The sequence below is a fragment of the Lepisma saccharinum genome, chromosome 17, assembly GCF_977018435.1.
Source record: "Lepisma saccharinum chromosome 17, izLepSacc3.1, whole genome shotgun sequence".
Lineage (NCBI taxonomy): Eukaryota > Metazoa > Arthropoda > Insecta > Zygentoma > Lepismatidae > Lepisma > Lepisma saccharinum.
In genome coordinates, this window is record NC_139245.1 from 15697374 (window position 1) to 15717004 (window position 19631).

The 19631-nt window shown below is 36.2% G+C and overlaps 2 protein-coding genes across 2 annotated transcripts in view; one reads left to right on the forward strand and one right to left on the reverse strand.

The window, feature by feature from the left end:
- The first annotated feature begins 2264 nt into the window (after positions 1 to 2264).
- Positions 2265 to 12533, forward strand: LOC146001544 (protein C10). Its single transcript, XM_083138994.1, has 3 exons — positions 2265 to 2353; positions 6330 to 6506; positions 8229 to 12533. The coding sequence occupies exons 1-3, from the start codon at positions 2296 to 2298 to the stop codon at positions 8354 to 8356; spliced, it is 363 nt and encodes a 120-aa protein (XP_082995120.1). The 5' UTR covers positions 2265 to 2295; the 3' UTR covers positions 8357 to 12533.
- Positions 12534 to 14533: 2000 nt separating this feature from the next.
- Positions 14534 to 19631, reverse strand: part of Taf5 (TATA-box binding protein associated factor 5) — a 42381-nt gene continuing 37283 nt past the window's right edge. The window contains exons 11-12 of the mRNA XM_083138493.1: positions 15830 to 16007; positions 14534 to 14799 (exon numbers count right to left, since the gene is read on the reverse strand). Of these exons, the coding sequence (XP_082994619.1) occupies positions 14588 to 14799; positions 15830 to 16007 (390 nt within the window). The 3' untranslated portion in view covers positions 14534 to 14587. The remainder of the gene's footprint in view (positions 14800 to 15829; positions 16008 to 19631) is intronic.

Consider the following 19631-nt stretch of genomic DNA (forward strand, 5'->3'; position numbering starts at 1 on the left):
ATTTTATCCCTTTCCTACAAAATAATAAAACTGTCCATGGCAACCGTGATTTTATCATCGGTGAGGCCCCTGAAATCATTGAGGAAACTTGTTCATCTTCATGTTCTCTCGTCCTGTGAAAGTTTATTGGTGATATAGGGTGACATCCTACACACGTCTTCCAGACATACACACGCGGGCACCCCCCTCCCCTGCACACACACGTTTGTATGCTTACAGCACATGCTGTGCCCTCCCAGAAAAAACAATTCTAAATCCGCCTATGGATATATGTGCTATCAAATAATGAACGTCACTTACCTCGAGAGTTCCTTGACATAATTTTGCAACAAGGTTTCCAATATCTTCTGTTATGCCTTCTTGTTGAATATCAGAGTCTGAAAGTTCGCACGTTTCACTCTTGCAATTCGGATGGAATTCCTCTGAACTTAAATCGACCTTTTCTGACGTTCTATTTGTGAAAGGTGAAGCTTCAACTTCCATTCTTTGTTTATTTTGGAAATAATCTAATAATGTATTTCTCCTCTTTTCTCTATCCATCTTTAGTTTCACGTCAAAAATCTATTACACACGCAGAAACGTAACACACAACACAACCACTTCGACTTGCTACCTTGCAGAATGCAACTCGCTAGAACCCCAGTGAACACCAGGACTTGGGACAAAGATACGGGGCGAGTGTTTGTGGGTCCGGGAAGTCGAATGTCTGAACCATACATCCAGCTTGGTCCAGCTCAAATTACGTCACCAGTGTTGACAGCACCCAGTAGCGTCAGTGTCAGTAGTGTTGGCAACTGCTAAATTATTTACGCAGAAATTCAAGTGAGATCTTTCACAAATGTTACAAGAAAATTTAATAAACTGAAGGCTGGAAATTGGTTGAGAAAAAAATATCTAATTTGTAAAGAGCACAAGAGTAAATCGTATAATATTTTGGCATATTAATTGTTTTTATTTTGTTTATGAAACTGACTGGGCCAGTTGAGCTATATAACGCATCCCTCACCCCTCCCTTCCTCCCGGCATGCTATTGTACAAAACATCGCTTGCCTCCATCGTAAAACCATGCTTCGCTACTGCCTGCAACAATTATTATTATTATTATAATTATTTATATTTTGAAATAAATATGCATCCAGGTGCGATATAAGATTTTGACTTACTTTGCCAACTAATTGTAGTGATTCAAATCTCACAGAACTTTGCTCTGCTGGTATAAATGGTATAAGAAGGGGAAAGAAAGTAAACGGAAGTTAGCAGCACTGTCGTAACAGGAAAGGGAGGGCCATTCTCCTAAGAGGGTCATCGTGGGTGAAAGAAAGGGGAGGAGGGATTCCTTCAGTTCGCATTCCAAGGGTTACGGCTCTTTTCTTGACCATACTGAGAAGGAAATTCTCCTTCCTTTTCAGTGTCGAAGGAATGAATGAATGCTTGTGCATTGCTGTAACTCAACTCCAATATTATCAAAAGTAATTGAAGAAGCAAATACATTTCTCATTGCCAAATGTAAACATTTTACAATATTGGCGATTTGGTACTCAAACACATTTATGAAATAAAATTTATTTTTGCTTTGAATTTTTTTAAATGACGAAACCAATGGGGGGGGTTTTAACCCCCACCAACCCCCCCCTGGGCACGCCACTGATCCTACTGTACCAAATAACTATGGGTGCGTTCCGAAAGTCTTAACGAAACGAACTCATTCAACGAAAATAACTGGGCTCGTGAATCTGGTGAAACCAGTTATTTTACGGACTTATGGGACACTCTAGGCGAAAGCGCAGGCGCAGCGTTTTTTTTTTTTAGAGAAAGTTTCCTCATGGCGTCAGCGGAAGGAATGTCCTTATGGCAAAAATAAACTCTATTATGGCCACTGTTACTCATTTTAATCACATTCAAAGAACGGTCAAGGCATGCTTATCTTGTGCATGTTGCTTCATATCGCTATCTGTTAAAATTATAATACATTTTCCGAACTAGTGCAGTTTGAATCCATCAGCACGCGCTTTGTCTGCAAGGAGCAGACGATTTTCACGGAACAAACCAGCATCCTGGCCCGTGCGTTTGGTGAATCTCGTTCTTTCACGAAACGCACGGAATGCGACTTTTGGGACAGCATAATGAAACTCACGAAACGCACGGAAGCACTTATGGAACGGTCAGTTACCATAACTCGTTTAACGCGTTAAACTCGTGCGACTTTCGGAACGGGCCCTATGTTGGCGCCGCCATCGGAGACGTTTGTCAGTAACCCAAAATTAAAGAACTGGTAACATTGTTTGATGTGTAAAAATGGCAGCTTCCAAGGGAGAAATGATTATGACAGATTTCACTTCAGAGAAAGCTCGAGGTAAGGAACTAAATACTTGATTAGATTTGTAGAATAAAGATAAGAACAGAGTCTGATTTTGTGTCCTCATTGTCACCTTCATCTGAAGTGAAGTGCAAGTGTATATTGTCCATGGCCACGTTCCGTCACCTACTTAATGAGGCTTTTTTTTTCCCCCTTTTTAAAAATTTATTAAGTAATAGTATCAACAAAAATGTCAACATCTTTCGTTATAGAACATGCTTCTTACATACTATTATTAACCTAAATCCAACGTGAATAAGAAAGTAAAGTTGTTAAATTTAACGTTTGACGTACGATTATTCCATCGTAGTTTTTAAAATGGGCCTAAGTTCAGTTTGTTTAATTGCGATTTTATCATAGTACTCGTGTATTTTTTAGGTGGTTCTATTTATATTTGTCTTCGGAACGAGTTTACAATACCGGGACACTCTCCAATTGCTATGAAATTTCGCCTACTCACTAATTGAGACGACCTAATCACGAATCTGCATGTAATAATTGTCTGTCAAGTATAAAGATGTAGAGAAAAATGAAATAAACTATGTTTTCCTAACGTGACGTAACCCTACCGTAAGAACAGCAGGTCCACGGAAGACGTCATTTTCCCAACATGAAAAAATCAGCGTGCAATATACCGTTGCCAAACGTACCTAATCAAACGAGTCCACATTCCTAAATAATAATTTTTCATTGTATTTATACTAATGGAACCTAACCTGACAGGCCTAACCTAACCTCGTAGGCATTCCTCGAACACAAGGTAGGAAAACTGTTGTGCATGTCTCCCGCCATTCCCCCATGCTAAAAACAATGTAACTGAGAACGCAACAGTGTGGCAACGCTGGATACAGCGTAACGAATTAGGTCTCACTTATCGCAGAACACTTGACCAACCTTGTGTTCTGACGTCAAGGCAGAAAGCTTTTCAGTTTTAGTGTGTTTAGTTCTCTTGTCGTAAATAATAATTTTTCGTTGTATTTATGCTAATGGAACCTAACCTAACCTTGTAGGCATTCCTCGTCTGACGTCGGAACACAAGGTAGGAAAACTGTTGTGCGACAAGAAATGCGAAAGAAACATGGTTGTCAATTGCTTTGTATGGATAATCATCGTGGTATTTAACCAGGTTATTCTACAACTTATATACGTTATTTTACAATTTCCATGCTTGACTGCCAATTATTAGATGCAGATTCGTGATTAGGATGTCTCAATTAGTGAGTATGAGAAATTTCATAGAAATTGGAGAGTGGTCCGGTATTGTAAACTCATGCCTTGTCTTCTAATGCATACTTCGGAATTTTAGTGAGTACTTACTGCACGTTTCCATGGGAAAGTTTGCACCTCTGTATACTACTACATGATTCTTCTCTTGTAACCCAGCTATTCGTTTACTCTCATCTTGGTTATGAACCTGGGGCCGTTGACCCACTGTACCCACTCGAGAATTACTTCGATTTTTTTTAATTGACAGATTTCAATGATTTATGTAATATAAAAGTGGTTCCAGCATTAGGAAAACACAAAGAATGAAGATATTTGATCTCAAAGTATCGCCCGCATAAATAAAGGAACCTATTCTGTACTAATTTCACGTCTTTTTTGGCCCAAGTTCCTTTTGTTTTATTGTGATTTCATCGTGTGATAAAAGTTTACTATCCGTCGGACACCTATAACTTCTTAGTTTCATCAATTTTTGACATTTGTACTTACCTATCTGCTTCGCGGAACATTCCAAATTCCATCAATTTCTTCACCAAACCACGACCATCATCTTCTACACTCCACTTATATAACTGAACCACATTAACAACATTTTCATACCTCTCCGCCATTCTTCCACGACCAATGCAGTGAATCAAAGAGAATGGCTCTGAACAGCGTCGCCATGCTCTAGACAGCGGAACGGACGTTGATCGTCATTTCTTCACATCATCAAACATGGGTGCTATGTTTGTTTATGGGGAATCATCGCAATAATTAACAACGTTATTTTACAAGTTCTACAACTAAATTTGCAATTTAAAAATGCTACCCCCAAATATTATGTGCATATACGTAAGTACGACTTCATATTTAGTGACTATAACAACTAGTAAAGTAATTACAGAATATCTCTATATTGTAAATTCTTACCAAAATTATTTTCGTTTGAAATTTTTGACTCAAATTTCCCACTGATTCCAGGCTCTGCCGCTGGGGTAATTGACCTACCGCCCCCAACTGCTAACGTGGCCCCGCCTCTGCTCCGGCTCCCCGGCTTTTTCCATAGACTCCCTGTTAAAGGCATGTTAGAAATTGGCCGGAGTCACCTGCCCCCAAATGAGCCCCAAACTTTTAAATTTGAAGAAATCCGTTTCCAGGATACGGAAAACTTAACTGAATTTCACACAAAACACCTTCCCGATGTTAGACAATACTACAGGAACTTATTACGGTATGTAGTTTCTTCTGTAGAAATGAAGAAATCTTGTCTGACGGATAGTAAACAAGTACCTTATTTCTACACCCTCTATTTCCAAATTTCCCACAGATTCCAGGCTCCGTCCCTGGGGTAATTCACCTACCGCCCTGAACTGCGAACGCGGCCCCTCCTCCGCTCCGGCTCCCCGGCTTTCTCTATAGAGTCCCTGTTAAAGGCATGTTAGAAAGCACCAAATTTATACGTGAGCGCCAGATTTGTGATTACGAGGCCCAAATTTCAAACAAATTGGATAAATTCCCTGTATTGTTAAATTATACCACCCATCGTGTTACATATGCATTTTTTACATGATTAGATTTCAATTTACAGTAACAAACAGTTCTGATTGTTTTATGATATTTTTCAAATTCGGTAAGAATGAAGAATACAGAGGATGTCTCCAATTTCATTAATTTTTGGTATACTAACTAAATTTGGCCGGAGCGAATTTACAATACTGGACCCTCCCCGATTTTTGTAATATTTCACATACTCAACTAATTGAGGCCTTCTAATCACAAATTTGAAGTTAAAATTTGGGGGTCACGTGTAGAAATTACAAAATAACCGAAATTGAGTGGTCCGCAATCGGAACAGAAACCCTAGATTTCTCTACGAAAACAATGGTTATTTCAATATTTTACGTTTTAGAATGAAATTTTAACTGTTTGCCTAACCTAAGCTAACCTTACTGTGAATGGTTTGTGGGGCTATGCGTGAATGGTTTGTGGGGACACCGTAAAACATTTTCAGTTTCGTAGCACTTGAGCGACAAATTTTAACTACACAATCGTGATGAAGTGTCCTAAATTATTGACTATGTGAAATATGAACGAATGCCCTGTATTATTAATATGTACCCAACTAAAATTTACTAAAAAAAACTTACGAAAGAAAGAACTTTATTTCCTACCTTCAGAGTCACCATCTTCCTCACACACTCAGATTACTGAACAAGTGAATGCTACGTTGAACAAACATGGTTTCCATGCTTGTATACAGAGAACGATCTCGGTAATTGAAAAGCTTATTTTACAAATTCTACACATCAATTAACAATTTCAACACGTCACCCCCACATGTTAACCTCAGATACTTCATCGGGACTACTTATTTCGTGAGTATAAGAACTAGGATAGAAATTACGGAAGGGTCCGGTATTGTAAATTCTTGCCATTTGGCCTTCTAATGCTGTTTGATGCCGGGCCTCTTGCCACCGAGTCTCGTTGTGAATGTCAGGGAATGCTCTGTATTAGTATGTGAGTTGGTTGTTTATGAGTAGGGAACGGAACTTTAGGTAAATAAATGTTTTTTCTTCGATAAGATAGAGACCCTCGTTTTTGCCAAAATTCTGATCATAGCCTATATGTCAACACAGCAAATTTTATTTTACATAAAAACACATATTTCCCAGTTTTCCATATGTAAATACATATTTTGCGAATTTTCATTTTAATTACTTTTACATTTACATTTTAATGAACTTTTTGTAATTTTTCCCATTCTCAGATGTTTTGACCGATGTTCTAGAGGCTTTGAATTTACCTGAAAATGCAGCAAAACTGGAAGAAGCCAAAGACAATGCAGGGAATGACATGTTGAAGATGATGCAGTTTGTGTTTCCCATTGTTATGCAGATTCAGATGGATGTTATTCAAAAATATGGCTTTCCTGAAGGACGAGAAGGTATGTGTTGTTTGCTTTCACCACTGTTATTTAATTAAAATGAAAACACTACATGCCATAGATTACAGACATGATCAAAGGTTTGCAATAGCAAAGGCAACAACAAAAAAATATGTATTCCTAATTATTGGACAAAATACGGATAAAAATAATCAAAACTTTCCTCTGTATTGTGTTTATACACATTACCTGGTAACTAGAGTATCCTTGGATTAGGTCAGTGTGCTGTGGTTTAGATACTACTTTAAATCAAACCATTTTTTTCTGTGGTATTGATTTTATACATCTAAACTATGGCTGTCATAGGTTCAAATATTGCATTATCACAGCAAAGATTTGCTATTTGAACTCACGAAAATTCATTGTAAGCATTCCCATCCTGATTAGCATTCTTGCATGATATGAACTTTATTTCATACATACTTGATTATTTGACTTTTATATACTGTCAAGAATAATATATTTTTTTCCTTGCAATTTCTTTGTCACATAAGTGATGGAATTATGCTTAATGTATGTTTCAATTCTTCAGCCTTGAATTGATGTACAAATACATCATGAAAAGAAAAGTGAGACAACAAGAAATAAGAGAGGGGAGGGGGCAATTTTTGCTGGATGGATGCTTATATCATCAATGATTAAAATATGTCTGATACATCATTACAGTAGTGATGATCTTTTTGAACTCCAGCTTTACTTAATGATAGGGACCATTATTTAAAGCAAATACAGTCCTTACATCAACTACTGCAGAGTAATTCTTACTAAAGTGATAAGTGCAAAGGTGTCCCCTGAAGGGGGTTCACGGAGCACACAAAAACCCCAACCAAAAACTGAAAATTTTCAATTTGTTTTCTTTTCTGCACAATAAAACCCTATATTTTAATATATTTATTTTTGTTCATAAAGTCTTCACAATGTTTCAAATTTCCCAATTTATCCTGACTTGAGAAAAAAAAGCTCACCAGATTAGGCAGTGAGAGTTCTGTGCACATCTGGCACTGTGAACTTCTTCTGTTGTATTCTTCCCGTGCTCTAGCTCTACCGAAGGAGCCAAATGAACCAAGGGGGAAAACTGAAAATCGGAGCACGTGTACATTGTTATAGTAATTCCTACGATCTTGAATGTTTTAGCCTAATATCTATCTTTTCCAATTCCAATACATTTCACCAAAAATTAAGGCTGCAAGCCTCCTCAACAACTTCATTGCAAATAGTTGTCGCGCACCCAGGTTTCAGGCTCTAAAACACCAAAATGAGCTTACATCGATAGTTAAAATGTGTTGCTTAAACCTTTAGATAATGTAGATGAGTCAAAACAAAAGAAGACTAAGACACTGTTAGCAGAAAATAATATTTATTTTGGTATACATGTAAAACGAGTATCGATAATTATCAATTACATTTTATGGAAAATCAATTATAATTGTTATTAACTCCTGCAGATAAGCTTTAAAACAATAATTTTTAAGTTTCACAAATTGCGATTCTCATCATGAAATTTGATCATTGCCAGAGACTTACGAATGAAATATAGGGATGCTGCTGTGAAATTACAATAATAAATATCCTATCCGCTAAAGGTTAATGAAATGTGTACTTCAATATATTTTGAGCATTTCCGGCATCCAAATCACCATGCATTTGAATTTAAATGGAAGAGTAATTGCCTTTTTACCTTTGTTGAAGCAGCACTATTAAAGCATTTGCTATTATTCACAGGCATCATCCAGTTTGCGCAAATGATACGCTCACTGGAAAAGGAGGATCCAGAACTAGCTCATTTGCACACACAGATACGGTCACATTTTCTGCCACCTGTATCAATTGCAACTGAACAAACATCATGAGTATGCTTTGAGCTGTGGTAGTTATTGGATTGGAATAAATCCTTACTCATATTATTGCTTCTACATAATGCCATAAAAGTATGTAAAATTTGTGTAGCCTTGTCTGCACTGTGGTGTACTGTGATATCCATCTATATTGCAAGATGTATATGCCTATACTGTTATTTATAGAATTGTTACTTAAGAGTAAGTAAGTTATTTGAACTGTCATCTAGGCTTTATACAGTTTTAGAATTTTGAGCAGTGTTGATTCAGATTTTATTTAATCTGTCTTGCTAGCAGATTAATAAAAATTGAATTTTTTGCAAAGCATTTACTGCAGTTCCTTCTTTCCATGATATCTATTTTTTTTTTTTTAACAATTGGCATAAATTATAAATAAATGGAAGGTAGAGACCTGCATGCCAATTATGCAGCTGCATATGGAGCGACCACAAAGAAAGAAACTTTGGCCAAAAGTCTCCATGCACCTTCCCCTTCATTGGTTCGGCTTGGGCCATAAGGAAGCCTGCTCCATTCTGCCCCTCCCCCCAAGTGGAAGGAGGATGTACAGGAGGTGCAGGTCTGTGCAAGTTCTTTTGTATGTGGTTCGACTGTAGCAAATGAATTATATCAGTAATATATACCAAAATGGTGCATGTATTTCTTATCTATTAAAACAGAAGTGTTGTACTTGTCCAGATGGTAGGAAACTTTTCTCGTTCCTTTATGAATTGTAAGTGTTTTTGTTTTTATACATTTTAAAAGGAAAAAAGTGTCAAGAAGTGTCACTGTAGTAAGTGCTTGTTGTTTTTCTGTTTAAAGAAAACTTGGAAACTTATAATATGGTTCTTATAAGTACAGAAAATGGTAACTAATATCATCATGTTTTTGTAGTATAAGAAATAATAACCAAGGCATCATGGTGACAGAGACTGCTTGGTTAATAAACAACATACAGAACATAATTATCATGTGTTTGTTTATCTCTGTATTCAAGTGATGAAATTAATGATGACATCTGGTGTACTGTTGTGATTTTCATGAACGCTGCTATTTGCAAGTTAACGTGTATCTGTTGATATGTTGCAAAAGTAACTTTGATATTAAAAGGGAATCCATAAAGTAAATTAATTATGCAATAACAATAGCTGCTTATTTGAAGTTTTGTGTACTTCAATATTGACTGTATTTTACTTTTTAACCATTGAGCATATATTTAAAGCTGCAATTGCAGAAAAAGCAAATTGATAGGTATGCAATTAGTGTAGCGTTGCATGCAAGTATGGTAATGCATTAAGTGACAATGACCCATACACACACAAAATCACTTGTGTGTTTGATCTGAGTTTGGCATATGTTAGACTCCATGTAGCAATTGCTGCAGTTGAAATGAAACATTCATTTTTTATGAAACTTCTACTCATCTGTTTAGATTTTTAAAATCAGCATATGGTGTGATCGTACACTTAGGGAAAAAATACATTTAGAATTTAGGCAGTGTCAAATAACTGTGTCTATTTATGTCTAAATAATTGTTACTTGATATAATTCATTCAGTATCTATCGTGAATAACTGTCAGTATTTCACTTAATACCTCATGATATTTGTTGAATCCAGACAAAGCCTTGTTGAACTGAGCGAGTTACTGCCAGAAGATTCTTTTGTAAGGAGGAAGCTTTTTCAGCATTGAAGTGCCAAAATGCTCATCTGTGATTGATACTTGTTATTGTGTAAAGTTTATGTCTGGATGTTTATCATAAAGAAATTAAGATGTGGTTACATTCCCCCCCCCTCTCCCATATGTATATTTAAAATATGTGTTATAAGGATAGTATACAAAACACGGATACTTGTCTAATACTGATAAGAACTCACTAAAATGTCTCCTAACATTATGCTATGATAGAATATTTGCAGTCACAGCCAGGAATAATATACAGAAACAAAAGGACAATATAATTTGGTTACTTCTGCGTTTCTAATGAAATGAATTGAGATCTGAATTGTTTGCATTTTTATCCTTGTTGCCAACCATAAGAAATTGCCAATACATCTTTTGCACCTTGTACAATGGCTCAGTTAATAATCAAAGAGTTAATTTCTTTCACAGTATACTTGTAAAGCATGCAAATCAGCCAATATTACAGGAATGGAAAATAGTCAGTAAAGTCAGTTTTTTAACTTAACTGCATTTGGAGGATACCGGATGACTTCTCAGTGAAAACTAAATCTATGATTGATGCTGAGAAAATAGCATTATGTTGTTAAGAAAATACACAAAACATAGCATAACAGTGGAGGCACTACAGTTAGTTTCAAGCTTTCGGCTTCTCTTCAGTCATTATCTGCGATTGCAATTGAATCTAACACTATGGAGTCAACATGTCAGCTGCTAGAAGTGGAAATAGTAATGAAAGAAGGCAATAAGGACTAAATGCATGCAGAAAACTATTGAGAAATTAAAGTTTGTCAGTAACTTCTTTTTTTCACAAAAAAGAAGTAAAATAAAGATAAGTTTTACCTTAGTTATATTTTGTTCTCACAATTATTAAAATGCGAATATTTTCTTGCCTTTGTTTTGTACAATAATAAAAACTTATTTTTCATAAAAATATAAGTTTTGTGTTCAGTACAAAAAATGTGAGAAGACAGGCTGTGTGGATATTGAGGTAAGATAATATTCACTATTTACCAAATAGTAATTGGGCACCTTCCTGAAATGTTTGTTTGTGTCCGTGCTGTCAAAACCTGTTGGTGCCACCTCTAGCTTGATTTGCTTTATTTTACTTCGCTTCTTGTGCCACTTTTAGCTAATTCGTGAAGATGGGGATGTGTGATGATATGATGAATGGACATTCACAAGCATTCATGTCCAGACCAGGATTCCAACCTGGGACCTCTAATGTTGTAGCGCAATGTGCTAACCAATCTGCCATGGCGGCCGGCCCTCTAGCTGTTATAACAGCAGCCACCCTCTGAGCCATGCTCTCTACTAGGTTGTGGAGGACATCTGAAATGTTCCGCCACTCCTTTTGCAAAACCTGAGACAGATAGGCAAGGGTCATTGGCCTATCTCCTGCTGGTCTAATTCATCCCAAAGGTGTTTGATGGGATTGAATCTCTTGGCAGGACAATACAAGCATTGAATATTGTTGTCTTGATACCATCGCAAAGTAGCCACAGCACCATGGCACGTGTCACTGTCATCCTATTCCATAAAAATGCCACAATATTGGGAGTGCCTCATTGTTAGAATTGTACAGTACAGCTGTGGGTCCACGCTGCCAGGAACAATTGCCAGTGGTTCTGCACTAGCTACCCTGTGCCAGTTCTTCCTACTCCATCTCTAGCTGCCAGAACTGTACTTCCATTACCTAATATCACATGTGATGTGTTATGCCTTATCTACAATTTATTTAGTTGAGTATTTGCAAAACATTGTTTGTATTTGTAGAAAATGCAAATTAAAAATATTTTAGGAAGGTTAGAAGGAATATATGCAAGAACTCTTTAAGATTTATTTTGTAAAATATCCTCGGACTGCAATGTTTCACTTTTATATTGATACTTGGAGCATGCTTCATATAATTTGCAAGTGTAATGAATAACCTTGTAGAGACAATACATTTCAACTATTTACAATAACAAGATTGTAAAAATAATAACATCATGGTGTTAATAATATTTACACTGTTATTTATAACATTGTTCATTAATATTCTACATTTTTTAGTTTAAAAAATGAAACTATCTAGTCAATTTTATCATTGTAACTGAATTGTGTATTTCAGATTTAGTTTATTGTCAAGTTTGTGTGAAGACAGTTTGAAAAGTTAGTGATGTAGTTGTAGAAAGTGAATATTTTAGTATCATAATTTGTAGCATAGTTCTTGTAGCTTTGTCATGTGGTGTATGTTCATTACTTTTTAAAAACTCTACATGTAAAAAGAAAAGTAATTTTAACAAGTTATGTGGCTAAGGGAATAATCAAATACATTCAATAGTAACAGTATTGTTTGTTGGCAGTGTCTTTTTCTTGTAGATGCTACAAATATGCACCCAACATAATAAACAAAAAATAACCTGTGCACTGGAGGAGACTGAGAATCTAGCAGTGGTAGATTACACAATCTTTCATGCCATATTATGTTCAAATCACAGCATTTATTGTAGATTTTCAATGGAAAATGCAGGCTCGACCAGGACTCGAATCTGGGTATCTGGCAATCCATGCCATTGCTCTGCCAGATACCTGGATTCGAGTCCTGGTCGAGCCTGCATTTCTCGCTGCTACATAGTACATCTCCCGTGTGTGCCTAATTTAACAGAATTTATTGTCTCGGTTCATGTGCAACACTAATTTTCATTTGTTCTTCATCCCTTGATATGAACAAGCAGCCTTGGAAGGGTTCAATCAGCAATCTTGTTACATACTCCCATGTCTCTGCTAGGAATTAACCCTTCGCTTTTATGTTGCATGCAAAACTCGGATAATCTCAAGTGGTAGTAATTGAAACTCAATTTAACCTTAATAAAAGGTTTATTCCTTGTAACTCTCTCAATATATTTGCAAGCTTATGAGAATATGCTTAAAAGTCCACTTCCTCATACTCCTATTAACTCATTGCCAAAATAAAAAATAAAAACTAACTCAAAATTCCAAAGTAACGTACAACTGTAATGTAATGTTCAGGACATTACATCCTGAACCAGTAGACAACTGCAAGAGTATTACCCTCCTCAAATGCTTTGCAGTCAGAATGGAGAAATTTCTGCAGCAATTACAGTACTCTTATTTTTTTTTAGCATTTTTATATTTATTAATTATGTAATGTAATTTTATTAATTCAAGTTTTGTGCATGAAAAAATCTCGAACAAAAATAACTTTTAAATTGATTAGATTCAACTAAATTGTGTATTGTATGTGTTAGAGGATAAGGATTAAATATCATTAGATGAAAGAAAACTCAGAACTTTTGGTGCAAAGAAAATGAATGGGTGACTAATGTAGCACTAATTATGGTAATAGATTATGATGAGACTTATATGTCATAGGTTTTAAATAATAATTAAGCAGATTTGATTTCAAGGCCACCGATATGTTGTATATGAAAATTTAAAGAAACAGAAGTAATTTAATAACAAATATGTTAACATGTACATGGTTTGCAAGATATATGTACTAATACTTGGACATGCTAAAGAAGAGGACTGTGAGATTGTCATGTCCAGGAATAAATTAACTTCACACATGCTTGATAATTTATATTGTTATATATGTAAAGTACTATATTTTTTACAACTTTTGTACTTGAATACATGTAACTCATTTCAATAATTGCATACAATGTTTTCTTAATTTTTGTAAAATTTTCAGTCTATGTACTTGGCCTACGTGTATAATGAACTGTGTTGCTTGTCATTAAAATGGCTGGGTGGTCAAGGAAATGAAATAAGTTGTACCTTTTATTGTTTAAAAATTCCAAGTATGAAAAGAATGATTAATAACCAAAATACACTACAAATTTGCAGATGTAGGTGTTTTACACAACATAAAATTTAGGTATTTAGCTCAGATTCTAAATGTGTTTCCCATTTTATTTTTGAAAGAAATTAAAAAACCTTGCAGGAATTCTATCAGCAACAATGTGATGACATGATAAATAGTACCATATAAAACCATCATTAATTTGATATAACATTTCTGTAAGCTGGAAACTGGAAAAATTCTCAGTCTTCACAAACAATTAGAATTTTTCCATTTTCTCAGCTTTATGGAGGGTCACCAGCACAAATTGGAATGAATTCCTAGCTCGGGTGAAGTGCTATGCATGGTAGAGGCAAAGTTTTGGGGAGGGCTCTGCCAAGGCAATGAAATAAAACATCCGCTGTAATCGGAATAGTGGCCGCGGTGGCTCAATCGGTAACGCGTCTGACTACCATGCTCAAGGTCCCGGGTTCGGTTCAAATCCGGGAACTTTTCTAAGGGTGCAAGCGGCCCCGGCACCCACCCAGCGTCGAATAACATGGGTACCTGGGGGGTAAAGGCGGTCAGGGGCATGATGCTGATCACATCACCCCCACTCACGACCGGATCAAGAAAGTGTGGGGCGTTACCCCCACACCCCCTATACGCCTTCATGGCGTGGTGCTATGCACAGGGGAACACTTTACCTTTTTTTGTAATCTGAATATACATACAAGTAGATATTAATGTAACAGATTTTACAAATAATTTATTAGACTTTCAACCATCGTACATTCCCACACCAAGTAACAAATTTCGTCTTGTAAAATGGAGACAGAGGATTGGAGAGTTTTTGGTCCCATAGCTTCTCAACATGTATGTTTCACTGTTCTTCTTGATATCTGGGTTATGTGAAATGTTTACATCTTCCAGTGCCATTTCCTCTGCAAGGCGAGTGAAGTCCCATAGCTTTATTGTGCAATCTACAGAGCCTGTAAAAAAAAAGTTGTCAACACTAAAGCACATTGTGTACAAAAAGTAACATCAAGATATGACAATTTATAATTAAAGTACCAATAAAATACGTACGGGAACTGTGTTTTTGTTTGCCAAGACCCCACTCATGCAGTTGCATATACACAAAGCCAACAAAAAGAAACTGCAGAGAAAAATAGCAACCAAATGTAAGATAATTACATTACATTCAATTCCTATGCCCATCCCCTTTCATGTAGGAATATGAATTAGTTGACCAATAAGTTCCCAGTAATGTAACAAAATACTTTAATTAAGCATATGACAAAACAAATAAACAGAATAATCAAAGACACTTTAAAAGTCTGCCCAAGTTTTAGACCTGGTCGATGGACGAAATTGCTGTTGCTTCATCCTCTCCTTTTGTATTGTTAAAAGATGATTTCAAGGGAAATAAACTTCTTTGAATTACTGAGTAATTCGAATTATCCAGTTCAAATTAAAAATAGAGTACTGCACTTGAAATTTTATTATTTTACGTGGCATTTCTGAGGATGAATACTGAATTAATGAAAAAATATTGAAATTCATTTAAATTTTGATTGGGAAATCCACCCTCTTGCTGAGGGGGTACTGTCAAAGAATGACCAGGCCAGAATTCGAGCCTGAGAAACCTGGCATCATAGCATGCTGTGCTAACCAGTCCTCGGGCTTCCTAGCTTTGAAGCCTGCAGCACTCGATCATGAAGGTTCACAAAGAAAAAAATTACACACATTCTGACACTTGAAGTTACAGAGGACTTTTTCTTACAGATGGTCAAAGTGTGCTTCATTTCTTCCAGATTCATTAAGTTCTATGGACATTAAATCTAGCTATTGGGTGGCCAGTGTATATTTGTAATGAGGTACAAAAAATACAAAACACAATATACAGACAAGTATTCTATGAAATTAATGTGTATCCTACAGCTGCTTGATCCTCTGTTAGTACAAAACTTATCTACAGATTAAAAAATCAAGAGGGACAGGTGTTGAGTTTGAACTTACCAGATGTTAAAATATTTCCGTCCCTACTGAAAGCCAATCCATGGATAGGAGCAGTGTGACCTCCAAGTTCTGCCAGGAGATGGCCGTGGGCCAAATCCCACAAGAGCACTCTACAGTCTGCACCAGCTGAGGCTAGAAATCGTCCCTCCACAGAAAAGCATAAGGCATATATAGGAGCCTGAAATATATATATATATATATATATATATATCATCAACTGATTCAGTAACAGGTTTCTTCATAATAATTCATTATGAAGAATTTTAATAGTTAATTGTTAGTTAATGTACATGCCCTATTACCTTCCTACATATTTCTTTACCTTGCCTGACAATTTTTCTCTCTCTTTCGATCAGAATTTCATTAGCTTATAAATGGGCTACTTACTCTTCAACTACTGCTTTTTTCTAATATATTTTCTTGTACATGTAATAATGAAAACAAAATAACGTCTTCATAGCATGCTACAATTTGAGGTCCAGTGGCAAATGTTCAAATTTCAAAATTGGGCAGGTAAGCATAACATGTCCTCAAAGAGTGGTCTTTTGTCCTAGTTCCCAGCAAATTTGGCCCATCCAGTGTTCATAGGGCCAACATCAGGGGGGGGGGGGTGCATGCACACCCCTTATTTTACTTCCACACCCCCTATCCAAAACCTATATTCTACCGAAAATGTTACCAGTGTCCAGTGTCATATTTATTGAGGGCCGAATGTTAGGTACTGAAGTGAGACTGCTGTTATTATTTACAACAGGCAAGCATTTATTTTCCTGTACTGTTGGCAGTCTATAAAGATCAGCGACCCTTGTCTTTATTTCTTCAGAATTGTTGTTAAGAATTATTTCTTCTCGTCTTTCAAGTAGCCTGTTTATGTTCTTTCATAACCTATAGATCAGTGTGAGGAGTTGTATGTTTTCCTTTGCACTGTTGATAAACAATTTTGTTGTCCGCCTACTTGTTCTTCCTCTTTTCTTCAAAGAGCCTCCCCTATGGCGCAGTGGTAGCATCGTCACCTTGTAATCAAGGGGTCCCGGGTTCGATACCCGGTGGAGGCTCAGTGGTTGAGATTCCACTTTAAACTGTAGGTCGAGTTCCGATTAACCTTACTGTACATAAAGTGAACTTAAAACACAAAATCAATCAATCTTTTCTTCAGTTGATTTCAAGTATCATCAGGTTGTTCTCAGGAAATTATTTAACGTGAGTTGTATCGTGATGGTAGTTTCCTCGTTAATTTGTTCTAGTAAACGTACCATTTCAGACTTTTTCAATGACTGTTACGAAGAGGCCAAAAATTCGCGAAGAAATGTTATAGTTCGTTATTGGGGAGTGTGGCCCAAGGGATTTTAACTAAGAAGTTGCTATGCACTTAGCGTTTTGTCCTGACACCACAGCATCTGAGCATACGAAAGGTAGACTATGCATTATGTAAAACAAAAAGAGGGTTAACAAAGCAATGGAACATTTTCAGAAAAGTTGATTTGATATATCACATCAACCCCTTTCCTTTGAAATTTTTGCGTTGAATTCAATATGGTGGTCAACAATATGCCAGACCTGGGCTTGACACACACAGCTAGGGATCTCCATGTACCTAACCTATTTCTTTCATGACCAGGATAGCAACTTTAGATTTTGTAGGGGGTGTTAAGGGACATTTGACTCGTCATAGTTCATATAATGAGGCTTTTATCAGTCACATCGTTACACATATTATTTTGTATCTTCTGATCCCATTGCAGTCCCAGAATGATTTTGTGAGATGTTTTAGAGTATGGCACGAGGGCCTAAATATATTTTTTTTCACGATTTTTGATGAATTTTGAGATATTCAAGGTCACATAAGAAAATTATATTTTTATCCAAAGGTAGGCTTGTTAAATATCACTGGAAAGCTTATTCAGGGCGGCTACAAACAAGCAGAAATGAAATTCCCTGACTTTTCCAGGTTTTCCAGGACAAAATTTACATTTTTTCCTGACAATTACAAACTAAACTAAATCGATGTTTTTTCAAATAGAAATAATAAACTCATACAGATCCACTTATGGTTTTGTACCAATATTATCTTTTATGAAATTGACTTAATTTCTCTATTCTCTATGATTTGAATTCAAACTGCAAAATAGTGAATTTGGAAAATTATTACAATTCACAAGCTAGGGAAGGATAAAGGAATTTTGTCATACGCAGTAATTTAAAATAAAATACTTGATTATTTTTAAAAGTTACGACTAAATGAGATACGAGTGAAGAGTGATTGATTAAGAAATACAATTTGTAATTTATCAGTCTCCTTATACATTCTCGGTATTATATGTTGATATTTCCACTGAGGTTTGGAACCCTCTGCTTGCAAGAACCAGTGCGGACTCATTTTTCAATGCATAAAGCTACTTCTCTCTTCTCTGTAAAGCAAACAACTTAACTCTTGCATATAAGTGAAACAATAGAATCGAACAAAATAAAGTGTCATATTTCCTTACATTATCAATGGGATTTCTGCTTCAGTACAGTATATCCAAGTGAAGAATTTAACGCAAGGAATTTATAGAATTGCATTGTATAGGTACCTTATTTAGCTAACCACACATTAAAACAGGAACACTCTAATAATAAAAGCTTCTGAAAGTTCATATACGAGGGGCACATGCAGGCAGGAAGAAGTGGCATGTAGCTGTAATCTGGTACAGTTGCAATGCAGCCATTTTGGGACAGTTCTAGGTTAAAGATTGCAGCTCTCATACAGTCTCCCATCGACTGCGATGAAGCCTACATTGCACGCTCAGAATTTGACACAGAGCCACCAGCAATCGTGTGAGGTGTGCAGACCGGACGTTGTAAGTGATAGTATGGTCAGACGATGGTGCAGACAATTCACGGAAGGCTAATCGAATGTGCACAACCCCATACAGCTGAGTACACATGGGCCCTTTGCATCACTTCAGGTGAGAGATCTTGGACCACTCCCTGTACAGCCCTGGCCTTGAATGTACAGACTTTCATCTCTTTGTTTAACTGAAGAGGTTTCTGGCAGGACAAGGATTTGACAGCTACACTGCGGTAGAGATAGTTCCAGTCTTTGCTGTCAGACACATATACCATGGGCATACGATATTTAGTGCCATGCTACGACAAATGCCAGAACAATGGTCGTGATTGTGCCGAAAATTAGGTTAGGACTCACTGTTACTAATGCAATAAATTACAACTGATATTCTTGTTTTATTTATGCCTAATCGGTAGGGACCTTGATATTTTATTTTTTTTTTAAATTTGTGTATTTTCTTATTTTTTATTTTTTACTATACGGTGTAATTTTTCCCAAAATTCACATTTTCATTTTAGCGCATTTTCTGGCAAATATCTGAAATTATACCATCATGGTGTTTTTAAACTACTGTTTCAAATTGTAAGTCACATGGCTTACGCCTCTTCGTGAGAGTTTGATATCTTGAAAGTTATTTTGGGAAAGTTATTTTCCATACCCCTTTTTTAATTTTAAGGTAAGGATTTTAGATAATGAAATTTTCCCCGTATATACTGAAGGGTCCATAATGACCATAAGTGGCGACGCACCCAAAAAATCAAAATCAATCAATCTCACGTGACAGATACAGATATATTATGGCACCAAAAATTGGCATTATCTCTTTTTGACTTGTTAGTGTTACCTTTCCCAAAATTCGCGTTTTTGTTTTAGAACATTTTTCTGCCAAATATACCGTAACGTAATACTCCATTGTGCTTTTAAACTATTATTTTAAATTGTAGGTCACATGGTCTACGTATTTTCGTGACA

Excerpts from the sequence above, each read along its gene's own strand:
- LOC146001544 (XM_083138994.1), top strand. The coding sequence starts at position 2,296 with ATGGCAGCTTCCAAGGGAGAAATGATTATGACAGATTTCACTTCAGAG. Across the intron at positions 2,354-6,329 it reads CACTTCAGAGAAAGCTCGAG|ATGTTTTGACCGATGTTCTA; the intron begins GTAAGGAACTAA and ends TCCCATTCTCAG. Across the intron at positions 6,507-8,228 it reads CTTTCCTGAAGGACGAGAAG|GCATCATCCAGTTTGCGCAA; the intron begins GTATGTGTTGTT and ends TATTATTCACAG.